The following is a 14,174-nucleotide window of genomic DNA, read 5'->3' on the forward strand; positions in this document are numbered from 1 at the left end:
GAAAGAAACCTGAAATTCCAACTCACTGCTCCAACTGTAAACCCAGTTACATTATCTAAAGGGAGCTGCAGACGCTGAGAAGAAGCTTCAGTTAGATTCTGACCACACTGCAGGAAAGTACAGCACACATCTAACCTTTGCTGGTTTTAGTCGGTTCTGAGGACATATTTCCAGTCTTCTTCTTTTTTCTTGGGACAGGTACACATTTCCGGTCAAATGTAACAGGACTATACTGAGGGAGGCTGTTGAATTTCTTTTCAAATTCTTCATCCAGCTTTGCTGAGCTAATAAAAGAGGGGAGGGGATAGAATCAATCAGCACATGATGTAAATATTTAAACAGAAAATGATCTAAGATATATTTTAAGATATTCCATTTGAAAATGGGGTCCCTAAGAATTAGGGCATTATTAATAAATTCTGTGCAAGGACAAAAAACATCTTTTCAGAAATGTTTGAGATTTACCAACACAATCTTCTTCATAAACTCACACAACAGGTTATTATCTTAGAAAAGTAGAAACATTATATAAAAATAGCAGAATATTTTTAAGTGGAGAATTCGCTGTTCTTTCCATTGGCATGGGAATTTTTCATTAAGTTCAATACAAAGCATATTCCAGCCAGACAAGTTTCTCATTCTAAAGATTCTCGTGTGTGTGTGTATGCAAGCTTACTGATAGTATGGTATATTGGTAATTTTGTAAGCTTATTTAAAAAAATTATTGACTAGTACGTGATTAAAATATACACACACAAAGAAAATGCAAAACAAATATTCTGAATATTAGAAAAAATTTCTGGGCAGTTGACCAGGATGAGGACAAGACACTCAATGAGAAAAGTAAAGCCAGTTTTCAAAGAACACAACTGGCAGAGAGGCAACATTGCTTTAACGCGAATCACAGATGACTTCATAAATGCCACCAGCAAGCCACCAGCAAAGTTGGGAAATCCTTGGGTTGCTTTTGACTGTCTCTAAGTCCCCCTCACAGCAATGGCAGTATGCCTGCTGGATCCTAGGCTAGCTGCTGGCTTTCATTTATAGTGAGACTTATTAGCTAAGATGCAACCCAAACAGATGGGAGAACTGCTGTGCTTGGTAGATGGAAAATGGAAAGCGTACTGAGAAGAGAGCAGCTTTGAGTACCAACTTACAAGAAGTTAACGTGTTAGGCCGCTACCTGAGGGATGTCCTTGAGGTGTGTCCACTTAAGACTATTCTCAGTTTTGGAGCAATGTACAGGAATTGGGAGCAGAGATAAGACAGTCAGATGACCATCAGAATGGCCAGCTGAAAAAGGCCACTACTAAGTTCTAACAAAGCAGTGAAGGGTGGTGGGTGGGAGTGATGTTCCTCCCTTAATAAAACTGTCTTTTCTCATTTCAGTTAATAAATATTTATACTATTGGAAAATCAGATACTATCTGATACTAATCAGATGCTGTCAGAAAGCTATCTATAAGTCGTAATTTTCAGACACTCTGGATAACCAAAAGAAAAATACGAAAATGCAAGCTGTAACTCCTTAGGTCCCTTCTTTTTTCAACTAGAATAATTACCTATGTTTTTCGTGGAGAAGTCTATAAAAGTAGAACTGCCAATACTGAGTGAATTTTCCTTGGCTATAGTTAACTAAACAGGTAGCACATTTTCTGCGATAAAAAGGTTTAAAATACTCATTTAGAAATCTCAGAGAAGACTGACAGGATCTGGCATTTTTCACTGCTCATGAACTACATTGGCATGTTCCAAACAAAGCAAACCCAGATAGTCTGATTCTGATAGGCCAATATTTAAAGAAGGGAGAGGAGGAAAGATCAGAGTTTTATCACCGATTTAGCCTGTAGAAAACAACACTACCAGTTAAATACATGTGGCTTCCTTAGAAATGATTAAAACAAACAAAAACACCCCACACCCCAATCTCTTTTCAGGAACAGATTTTCAAAAGATTGTTTCACTCTTCTTGTTCCTCAAGGAAGACTGGTAAAAATATCTCTCTCATAGCTTCAGCAGTTTCGAATGGAAGCACCAGAGAACTTTCTGCTGGGGAGCCTTCATGCCTGCTTAATTCCCCTGGCCTTCATACTGTCTGCAACAAGACCTGCTTCTTTCTCAGTTTGTAGACCCACAGGGCACTGGTAGTTCCAGGAAATATAGAGCACTGGTCCTAATGCTCGATTGTCACTTTTTAAGAAAATCGTGCAAATACTTTTGTATTTGACAATGACAAATGTGAGGATTTTCATGTCATTCTTTAAGCATAATGTCAGCAAAACTAATTGAACTACTTTGGACTTTTAAAAACATTAGAAACAAAATATATAAAATTATAAATATATCATCTCGATATAAATAATATTGAGGAATCATCGTCACATGAAATAATTTCCACCCTCCCACTGTATGATGAGGACCTTAAGATTAACCAGACCTTAAAGCACTGTAACGTCCAGTTGAAAAAATACACTATCCCACAAAGAGAAATGCAAATATTTATGGATAAACCAAATATAATACTCCCAAATGCACAAAATTTGCATGCCTCTAACATACTTATGAAAAATATGGAAAATATATTAAAATGTACTTATTTCTAGTCAATGTATTCTTTCAAATTGGGCTAATGAGAAATCTCAAAGGATTTTTAAAGCAGTACAACTGAATATACAGATGATTTCTTCACCAATATAAAGTACTGAATCTCCTAACTAACAAAATGCTTTCTGTTAAGATTGGTATTAGGAGTCTGTTTTATATAATAAAAAATGAAATAATTCTTAATGATTTTATCTTGATGTATGCTCCTTCTTGATACTGCATTTTAATACATAATTAGTTGCTGAATATTCTCTGTATCAAGAGAATACTTAATCTAATACTTTAATCTCAGAGCATTAGAATATAGTTTACACAAAACAAAGTCAGAGGTAGAAACATAATTTAATCTACATTTTCAGCTGTCATTATTTTATAAACATGTACATAACCTTCAGAAATATTAAATGAAGTACATACAGTATGTAAAATTAGCAAAGTATAAACATACTTATATAATATCCATCATAAACTTCAGATGAGAAATGCATCCTGGAGATGCATTGTAAATGTAAAAACATATACAATGTAACGCCACTAATACAAGGTGGACCTCCATTCAAACTCAGGCCTAAGTCTAAAATCTACACATTTTGTACTATACTTAAAACATGAATGACACTATCACTCACACAACCATGCTAACAGCAGGAATCATGCAATACACTTGATTTGTATTCCTTCATGTGCTTACTAAGATGGCAGGAAGTGCTGACTGGATACTCAAAGAACAAGCAGTTAGTGATCTGTTTACCTTGAAAATACCACCACATTTGGGGTCTGTGCTCTGTGTCTGACTGTGCTCACAGACACTTACCCAAGGAGAGAGTCTTCCTTTGGCTTTGTCTTCTTGAACTTCTTGCTTCCACTGGTCCCACTCTGGTTAAATGTCCAGCTTTCTTCATTCCAACACCCTTCATGATCAGAGGAGTTTCCTTTTCCTGAGCTTCGTTTCCCTAAGGAAATTCAAAAGGAAGAGTGTGCTTGGTATATTGGGATGGAAGGGAAATCATCTTAGTTGCTTCACAAGTGACCTCTTGACCCCTTAGGTATCATTTACATGATGCCATTTGTAACTATTTCAGATTCCTCAGAGTGATTCCTGATGGACCACCTTTAATAACAGAACATGCAAAAAAGTAACCTACAGACTCTGAGATCCACAGTCTCATCATAACAGGTGCAACATGACTCATGAGACAGACTAACTATCAATACTACTAGCTTTTCCATTAGATAATCAGCCTGAGGTGTGGGAGCCCTTTTCTGGTATGCACTATTAATTCTAATTTCCCCAAGACTTACTGGAATGACATCCCTGGAGAACTATGTACTCTCAAGGGTCTTCATTCAGGACTTGTTAGACCTATTTTCACACACCTCTATAGTTGGAATTTAGCTTGGCAACAGGTAGTCCCCTAGCCAGATACTATATTTTAAAATAGATGAATTTATATGAAACACTCTGTGGAATAAAGGTATATCTATTAACTGGTTTCTGGATACTGTTATGTTTTAAAGAGTTCTTCATTTCAACTACAGTTTTGATTACCTAGTGGGGAGGGCTAGATAAGTTATTTGCTTCTAGAGTCTACAGGTCAAGATTCTGCCAAACATATCTGCTTGTTTCAGAAAATTATTTCCATTAATTTAAAAAACCAGACTTGGGGCTTCCCTGGTGGCTCAGTGGTTGAGAGTCCGCCTGCCGATGCAGGGGACATGGGTTCATGCCCCGGTCCGGGAGGATCCCACATGCCGCGGAGTGGCTAGGCCCATGAGCCATGGCCGCTAGGCCTGTGCTCCGCAACGGGAGAGGCCACAACAGTGAGAGGCCCACGTACCGCAAAAAAACCCAAACAAACAAACAAAAAAAACCCCAGACTTAAGAGCTCTACACATGCAATACTGATCCTTCAAAACAAAAAGCCAGCCAACACCAGTAAAAAAAAAAGGTTGGAGTAACTTTGAACACTTATATTCTGAGAACTATGTACAAAGTGAATAGAAACTCTCCTTAATGGTGCTAAAACATATAGGTAAAATGACAAATGTATATAATCTATAAACTGTAAAGAATTGTACAAATGTAAAATATTATTTTGGTGCTATACTGTTCTTTACTGTGGTTCAATACATCTAAAGGAGAAATTCTGCTAGGTTTCCATGTTCTTTTCAGATTTAGAGAAGTCACTTACCTCTGTCAACATTAGCTCGCAGAGAGGTGAGCATACCCTCAGACACCAGGGTTTTATAAAGAGCACCTTTGCAAGACCTCTCGGATTTCCGGGAGCCACAAGTCTCTATTTTTCTGTGACAGTCACTGTCCTCAGGCTTGGCCTGTCCCGATAGACTGGGTGGTAATGCATCCTCCGTAGGGGTCAATGGTTCTGCTTTTATACCCTCTGGTACCTCACCAGAAATGTTCTTGCTGGCAGAAATACTGATAAAATCTTGAGGTCTTGACTCTTTGGTGGTGTCTGAGGATTTCTCCTTTGACATTTTCTTCTCTCTTGATTTCACTTTCTTCTTTGGTGGCTTGGCATCCAAAATGCTTCCCTTGCCACTTGAGGATGTACGGACCTTCTTGCGAGGGGTATCTCCAAGCTTCTCGATGCCCCAGTCTCCCTTTGCAACAGCTTCAATGGTGTACATGACACTCTCGATATCAGATTCCGAGGACTGCCGCTTTTTGCAAGTCTTCTTGGGTGTGGATTTATCATTTCCATGTCGATCCGTTTTGTTTTTCTTCTTTTTCTTTTTCAGCTTTTCTGGTTTGCTTAATGCTGTGGGATCCTCAATGATCATAATTCCATGAGGATGGCACATGTGATCCTTTCTACTGGGAACATCGCTTATTATTATCTTGCTACTGGCAGAGTAAGAAAAATCAGGGAAGTGACTACATTTTTGATCTTCCTCTAATTCTTCCTTTTTAATTTCTTTAGGAGCTTCCATTTTTATACCCATTATATCATCCATTCGCAGCTCCTCAAAATTTCTTAATTCCTTAGAATCTCTTATATTTTCCTTAGCCGATTTTTCAAATTCTGCTTCTTTCTGTATCCTGGCTTCATCTATTTTCTCCATTTTTATTTCTCTTTCTTCCTTGCCCTTCTCCAATTCTTTAATTCTTCCGCCATCTGATTCTTTTGCTTTTATTAGCTTTGATTCTTCCATTTTCACCCCCTCTGATGCCAGGCACATCTAAACAGTTAAACATGAGAGAACAACCAAAATACATTATTCTATACTTGACATGAGCTTAAACTTTTAAATTACATCCTTTTAAAAAATAATCAAAACAAAGTTCAAATTTTACAAGTCCACTTCTGCCAGACTAACTTAAATTATTCAAATTAATAAAAGGCTTTGTAATATATTCATTCAACTCTAGAGGAGTATATACTCAAATTCTCACTTTCCAGCTTCTCATGAAGGTTTCCTCTGAAAACAAGATTTGGTAAAAGAAGGATGGGATCTAGAGTTGAAAGACCTGAGTTTGAGTCTTAATTTTGCTACTTGCTAACTCTGCACCTAGAATGAGTCATTTCAGTCCTCATTCCTCTGTTGTCTTTGTAAAATAAAAATGATGATAATAGTTGTCTCAGAGGATCCTGTGAGGTCTAAGTGAGATGATGCACATGTGGGAGTACTTAGTAAATCATCCCCAAACTCTATTCAGATATTTACCTTTTCTTTTTTCTTGGGGAAATGAGAGAAATAGCAACAATTTCTATCTACCTGCTTAAAATTAGAAATGATAAGATGATTCACTAAAGAACTACAGAAGGTTTTGGTTAATGAACAAAACATTATAGGTCCACAAATGCCAACAGATAACCTGAAAGATCACAAAAGCTCTGAAAAGTAAGTGGAGGGTGGTTGTTTTTTTTTTAAACTCATTTGATGGCAAACGATCTGATCCAAACTTACCTGGCTGCAAATTCTGACCAGAACTATTATCTGACTTAATGTGACTATTCATGTTTTTGCTATTAAATCTCCATGAATTTGAATATATATTAGGGGAATTAATGGCATACTGTAAGATACACACACTGCATCATTTTCCCTAAAATCTGAAAATTTTTGAGCACCAAAACACATCTGGGAGCAATTCAGCTAAGTTTTTAAACTCCCCAAATTTCACATATAGAACATTAAAGGAGAAACTCGCCATCTTCCTCTCCAGCAACTATGTACCTTGAAACTGCAATCTAAAAGCTATTTTCTAAAAGAGGAAATTACAGCTCATTGTAAAATTCATTTTCAATACCTGGCTTTTCATTCATAAACTCTCCCCATAAGGCTCCCCGGTGCTAGGCTCAGTGGGGGACACTAAAGGTGCAAAGATCAATAAGGTCTGTCCCATGATTCCTGACAGCTTCCACCCCAGCCCCCCAGCCCCTCGGAGGGATTCATCACGAGTCACTACAAGGCTGATGAAGTCAACGGCAGCACAGGAATTCTTAACCATTACTCATTTTATCTACTCTGCACTGTCAATTTAGAGGAAAAAAGACTATTAGGGCTTGCTGAACCCCCCAAATCAAGTACATGAGTAGGAAACTGATCTGTTTTAAAAGAAAAATCACCATTTTATGGAATGGCAAGTTGTCAGAGATTGTTAACAGCTATAAAATTCATTTTTTAAATGGATAATACATTGAATTAAACATCAGATACTATTTTACCTCATTTTTTCCCTTAGTACTTTCAGTATATCTCAAATCCTTCCATGAGAATTATGTTATGATTAGTAAGTCTCGGAAGAAGCTGGAGAAGGGGCGGGAGGAGGCAGACAGTGCAAGGTTTTTTTAAAAAAATGAACATGACAAGAGTACCCAGCCCTTCAGGATCATTCACAGGGAAGATGTGTAATATCATGAATTCACAACAGAGCTGTCTTTTTCAGGAAATCATGTAAGTTAACTTTTAGACCTCAGCAAGTAGTTGTGAAGACTGAGAACTTCCCTTTATTAAACCTAACCAGAAAAAAGATCAAAGCAAAATGTTTAATTCTGAAACACTGGGGTACATATCATCTTCCCTGCATGCTTTATTCTCAGGGGAGATTTGCTGTTTTTGCATCAATTTTGGAATAATTTTTATTTTCCTTTCTCAATTATATTAGTCCTTCATGAATCTAACTATCCCATGTGGGGAGAGAGACTATGCTAGAAGAAGGCTAGAAAGGCATCCTCAAGGTAAATTTTATGGTTTTCAACCACTATCGCTCTGGTGGCCTTTAATAAGTCACTTCAGGGACCTTTGCCACACAAGCACTGATTTTGCCAATGGTTTGCATTTGCACAGGTTCATCTTAACAAACCCAATAACACTTTGCAAACTCTATTCTCAGCTTCAATGTATTTCAAAACAATTCTCCTCATCACCCCTGATAGGATTCTACAGCTAGGAATGAAATGGAACAAATGCAGACATTCACTCTGGGGACATATTCTGGGAAACAGCATATTTCTTGGGAAGGTAATTACCCCGAGCACTAGTCATGCTTTACTTCCTTGTTTCAGGCTCTTAAAGTTTTTTCATAAATAGAACATGTTAATTCTAAATTATAAGAAAAACAATTACATGGTTGGAAGTTAAACTATAAAAATAAAACAAATAACTACAAATCACAAATCTCACTAACCAAACCCCCAAACAAACACAAATCAAACTCTCAGAGTTGGGTGTCTCTCTAGACTTACCTAATTATCTTATCTAATGTTATCTAATTTAACATTCTTCCTAATGTAGAAATTCATTTTATTATAAAAGTCCTGAGAATTATCCAACTTTTTGCACAAAGACAGTGACCATATTAGAGGGCAATGCTGTTCAAAATTTTTTTAATATTGAGCAAAAATCTATAAATCCTATCAGTCCTGGTTGTTCCCTGAAGCCACTTAAATTAATCCACTCCTTCTCTCATGTGACAGACTTTTAAATCCTAGAAGATAGACTTTATGTTCCCGTGAGTCTCTTCCCCTGGAATAACTGCTCATTATATGTAAAGGCTTCCCAACCTTTCAAAAGTTGGGTCCCTCTTATCCAGATGCAGTATGGTTGTCCTGATGTGAGAATGGACTTTATTGAAATAAGTTGGGTTTCTGTGCAAGCACCATACTTGCTTGCCTAAGGCCACACAGTGAGCTAGGCAGGTAGCTTATACCTGAACCCATTAAAGGCTGAGAAATCTAACAGTACATCCTCCGCTGGGTTGTTGCCAGGCAAAAGTAAACAAATGTGTGCAAATAAAATTCATAAATGACATAAAACTTATAAGGGCTGGAAAACAATGACGTTTCAATTTAGCAGTAAGTTCCTAGCCTTCCTGTAATACTCTAGATGAAAAGTGGAACTATTTGTCAGTTGATAAGGACACTAATCTTCTAATGAGAACCAAAGATGAACTTGCCCCACTGTTTTTATTTTTAATTCATTTTTACTGTAGTTGCTTTACAATGTTGTGTTAGTTTCTGCTGTACAGCAAAGTGAATCAGCTATACATATACATATATCCTCTCTTTTTTGGATTCCTTCCCATTTAAGTCACCCCAGAGCATTGGGTAGAGTTCCCCGTGCTATAGAGTAGGTTCTCATTAGTTACCTATTTTATACATAGTAGTGTATATATGTCAATCTCAATCTCCCAATTCATCCCACTTCCCCTCCTCCTTGGTATCCATACATTTGTTCTCTATGTCTGTGTCTCTATTTCTGCTTTGCAAATAAGATCATCTATACCATTTTTCTAGATTCCACATATATGCGTTAATATATGATATCCCACCTGTTTTTAAAAAACAGGTCAAAACTTCTGGCTTGTATTGGGCTTGTGGTCAATTAAAATCCTGGATTACCCACATACTATGCTGGGAAGCTTGGTCTCTCCCATTCTGTATCTTTATACTTTTTGTAACTAGATGCAAGAGTTTCCATTTTTCTTTACAAAGTATATCTTTTCAAAATTTGAGTTAAATTACCTTCCAGCTTTGTGTTATAGACACATTTGATAAAGTTGCTTTTTATGTCTTCGTCTAAATCTTTGGTAATAAAGTTGAGTAGGTCATGGCCAAGGACAGAGCCTTCTGGCAAACCTCTAGAGCCCTTTCATCAGGTTGATTTGAACATTAATAAGCTCCAGCAATCTAAGAATATTTAATAATCCAGTCTAAACTCCCCCCATTTTGTTTACAAGGACATAAGATTGTCTGTCAGAAGTTTTGCTGAAATCTGGGTACAGTATGCCATTAGCATTCTCTTAGCCTATTTTATAAGCATACAAAATACAAAATGAGGATGGCTTGTGCACCAGTCAGGGTGTAACTACGCAAACAGAAAGAACTTAAAGCATATCTAGCCAAGGGAATTTAATGCAGGGAATAAATTAATTACACAGGTCATGAAGAACTGGGATACCAAAACAGGAGGTCGTGAGGTAACCCAGGGATTAGCAACAGCAGGAAGGCACAGTAGGGACAAATGGCGGAAGGAGTGTTACGAAACCCAGGGGCTAGGTCCCTGGTGGAAGATAGACCTGTGGTGGGCCAATCTGGAGGGAGCTGGATACATGGATGAGATGATGCCTTTGCTTACTCCCACCCCTCCTCACCCCTTCCCTACACATCCCAGCCTCTCTCTTCCTCCCATCCCCTAATCTTCTGCCAGTGTCTCCCACTGGCTGAACCCAGCTAGAAATCAGGGGACACAGGAACCCAGGAAAGGCAGTCTGCAGCCACCTGGGATATAAGCCAGCATACAGGGTACAGAGATTCTGGGGAAGCACATTAGACAATAACTTTGGGGGGTGGGGGGAGACTTCAATAATTCCCAGTTTTCATCCTCTTTTCTATGAGTTCAAACATGATTAAAAATAATTTTCAAAAGTTTCTAGGAGGGGGCTTCCCTGGTGGCGCAGTGGTTGAGAGTCCGCCTGCCGATGCAGGGGACACGGGTTCGTGCCCCGATCCCGGAAGATCCCACATGCCGCGGAGCGGCTGGGCCCGCGAGCCATGGCCGCGGAGCCTGTGTGTCCGGAGCCTGTGCTCCGCAACGGGAGAGGCCACAGCAGTGAGAGGCCCGCGTACAGCAAAAAAAAAAAAAAAAAAAAAAAAAAAGTTTCTAGGAGGGTTTCCCTGCTGGCACAGTGGTTGAGAGTCCGCTTGCCAATGCAGGGGACACGGGTTCGCGCCCTGGTCCGGGAAGATCCCACATGCCGCAGAGCGGCTGGGCCCGTGAGCCATGGCCGCTGAGCCCGCGCGTCCGGAGCCTGTGCTCCGCAACGGGAGAGGCCCGCATACCGCAAAAAAAAAAAAAAAAAAAAAAAAAATAGTGTCTAGGAGTTAATAGTCTGTATTTTCACATGACATAAACAGAGCCCAGAAACAGATATGGATGTAGTAACTCTTAGAAGATGACATCACTCTGAGATGTGAACAAATTTTATATTGAGAGGCAGTTTCAAAAGGCAGGGATTCTAGAGAGATTGTCTATGACAACAGACTGACTCTGCCACCAATTAAGCTCCTTTTCTCTAAACCGTTCTGTGCCTGTTTCTCAATCTACAGAATGTGGATGTTAACATAGTACTTGCCTTAGGAATACTGTGAGGTTCAATGAATTGCACATGTGTAGTACTTAAAATAGTGTCTAGCACAGAGCAAGAATGATGTATTGTGACAACCATCCCTTTGGGGCTTAATGTCATCTAAGATAAATGCTGGCTATTATTATTAGTAGTAATATTCGTACTGTGTCATTAACGGCACATCATAGCCCTGGTAGGCTAACTGCTTTGCTCCAGTTTTTCATTCTAGTGTTGAATGATTCTATATCCGCGGGGAAAACCATACACAACAAAATTAGATTCAGCAAGATCTTAAATCAATTATCTTTCAAGAAGCAACTCTTATTAAAGATATAATCAAGCTCAGTTCTACTTTTGGGTACAAGCATTATCTACTCACATCTACTTTTGGGTCCATATATCAACACTTTAGTAGGACCTAGGAGAGCACACACAAACTACATTATGTACATATGCATGGAGTGCACATAGAGAAGCACACAGTGGACACAAAAGAACATAAATCAATGTGAACTCAAGTGAATAAAACTGCACTGTGGGAAGCACAGAATTAACGTCTGTTATTAATTAGCCAACTTGCCCTTAGTAGAGAGAGAGGGTTGGTTGTTAATCAGACCTTGAAACAGAACATGCCTTAGTAAATGACAACTTATTCTTCTGTTATTATTTTAAATTGAACAATAACCCTCTTTAAAAGTGAGAATGGAAAATCATCTGCAGCACACCTTCTGGATGGAATTCCCACGGCTGTATTCAAAGAAGTTAAAATGTTAATGTTTTCAATCAAATGCTGGGCATAAATATTTGATATATATCATCTATTTCCTCAGGAACGACTCTATTTTTAATAACTGTAACTTCCGAGGCAGGGGCACAAAATGTATCCTGTTCACCTTTGTATTCTCCTCCAAGAATATCCTAGTAAAAAAATGAAGGCATTCAACAGATAATTGTGTTGAATTGAACGGTTCATTAATTCCGAGGTAAATGATGAATCTAAAATGCATTCTGATTAATACCAGGAAAGAGTTAACGAGTCTATAAAGAACAATGCTAATTATGACCATGCCACTGTTTGGCCTAGACCAGTGATCACACTGTCCTTAGTTATGGTTCCCAGGAGCACCAGTGAAAATTAATCACCAATATTTTAACTTTACCTCGGACAACCGAAACCACACTGAAGTTTCCTACTGTTTTGCATAGTCAGAGTGGCCTGATAGTGATGTGCTAGAAGAAATGTAACTCATTCCCAAAAGAAAACCAAAAATCATTATGTTGAAACCCAGATCCTTTGGATGTACACGTGGGACAGACATATAAAAAACTATCCTCTTCAAAATGATTGCAAAGGAAAAAAAAAATCAATAAAGATACTGAAGGGATGAGATAAAATGGAGGGATTGTTTTTCATGTCCCTGAGTTCAGGGAGGCTGTCGTTTTCAGTTCAGGTATGACCACACCTTAGGTTCAGGGTTTGTTATTGGGTAGTGGCTTTAAACACACAATAAATCTGTGCGGCACCAAGCTTTTATCTCCTTAAAGACATTTAAAAATGTATTCCTTTCTACAAATGTTAAGATACTGATTCATTTCTTTAATGTGTCCTGCTTTAAAAGACTGAGTGAAATGGCCAGTGAAAAATAATTAATCGTGCACTAGATGAGAAGTAATACCACAGAAGAAGATGCCCTTAACTGGTACAAAGAAATGGGTAAGTAGTTCCAAAATGTACCATATTATTTCACTCTTAATTATATTTTGTCTTTCATTGTTTGTTATAAAGGAGCCAGCTAGATTAAAAACAAGGCAGTATGGAAACAGACCCACTGACAAGAAGTTTCCATTTCTAAATTTCTGCTTTTTAGTACAAAACAAATGTTTTGCAGCCAAGGTATGTTTACAATCATTTTGTACTGGCTTATTATCTGCCAAAACAGTGTAGACATAACCCTAAGATGGCATTTCGCGGTGTTTCTCCAAGATGTGCATGTCTCCCATAATTAAATAGAACCAGAATGTTTTTGCCATAAAAATACACCGGTTAATGGTTTCAGAGATTAAAGAATAGCATCACTGCTAAGATAATTCAATTTTCTTTATTATAAAAGATAACTGGTCACAGAACAGTGGTCTAAGTGTCTCTCATCACTAAAATCTGTGCATATTAAGTAGCTTACTGTTTGGTTTGCCGAAACAATTAGGCCAGGTGAAATGGTGGTTTAAATGTTTATTCACTATTTCTTCAGAAACTATACCATTTCTGAAGACACTAGATGTGGTGGAGATGGCCTTTGCTCCAAAAGGCCATTTACTGAAGTCTCCCCGAAAGGTGTTAATGGAAGTCATTGGGTGCATTCCTATATTTCAGTTCCTACAAAAGGAAGTTGGTGCAATTGGAAATTAAATGAAAAGTTTTAGAATAGGAGTTTTCTAAAAATGACTTGCAACTCAGCACAAAAAAGAAAGAAACACACCACTTTCAAACAAAAGGCCCCCTCTAATATATCGTTAAGTGTTAGAATTCAATTTTACGATAAGAGTGCAGGTGAAGCTGAGAACTTGGGAACTACATGTTGAGGTTCTAGGCTTCAGGGGGTTACAGCAGGGTGAAAGGATAATGCACATCAATTATATAAGAACACAACAGAACACCTGAATGGAGTCATACCTCAATCAAATACCAGCTATAATTGGTAGTGGGGGGTGGGGGGTGGGATTTCCTACTTTTTTCAATATAGTATAGAATTTCTGTAATTTTAACATAACTCATCTTTTCTTAAAGTGAGCCATAATTTTCCATAAGATTTAATTTTTATAGATACTAGAATAAATTCATCTTTACCTACCCATTTGACTATAATTATAAGGGTTTTTTGCAAATTAGAACGCAAGAAAAACTAGGGTGTTGAGGTCTCTGAAGATGTCTTCATCCTTTTTTTAATAAATAGGGTTAATGACAGACAACTTTTCCAAT

At 38.0% G+C, this 14,174-nt stretch overlaps 1 protein-coding gene across 14 annotated transcripts in view; it reads right to left on the minus strand.

Moving 5' to 3' along the window:
- The window catches only part of BBX (BBX high mobility group box domain containing), a 291,684-nt gene that overhangs the window by 31,195 nt on the left and 246,315 nt on the right, over nucleotides 1-14,174 (minus strand). For all 14 annotated transcript variants that reach the window (XM_082626016.1, XM_082626015.1, XM_082626007.1 and 11 more), the window contains 3 exons: nucleotides 4,797-5,805; nucleotides 3,419-3,557; nucleotides 136-284 (listed from right to left, as the gene is read on the minus strand). In XM_082626016.1, coding sequence (XP_082482142.1) covers nucleotides 136-284; nucleotides 3,419-3,557; nucleotides 4,797-5,805 — 1,297 coding nt within the window. The remainder of the gene's footprint in view (nucleotides 1-135; nucleotides 285-3,418; nucleotides 3,558-4,796; nucleotides 5,806-14,174) is intronic.

This window comes from Mesoplodon mirus, assembly GCF_964341445.2.
Source record: "Mesoplodon mirus genome assembly, chromosome: 6".
Taxonomy (NCBI): Eukaryota; Metazoa; Chordata; class Mammalia; order Artiodactyla; family Ziphiidae; genus Mesoplodon; species Mesoplodon mirus.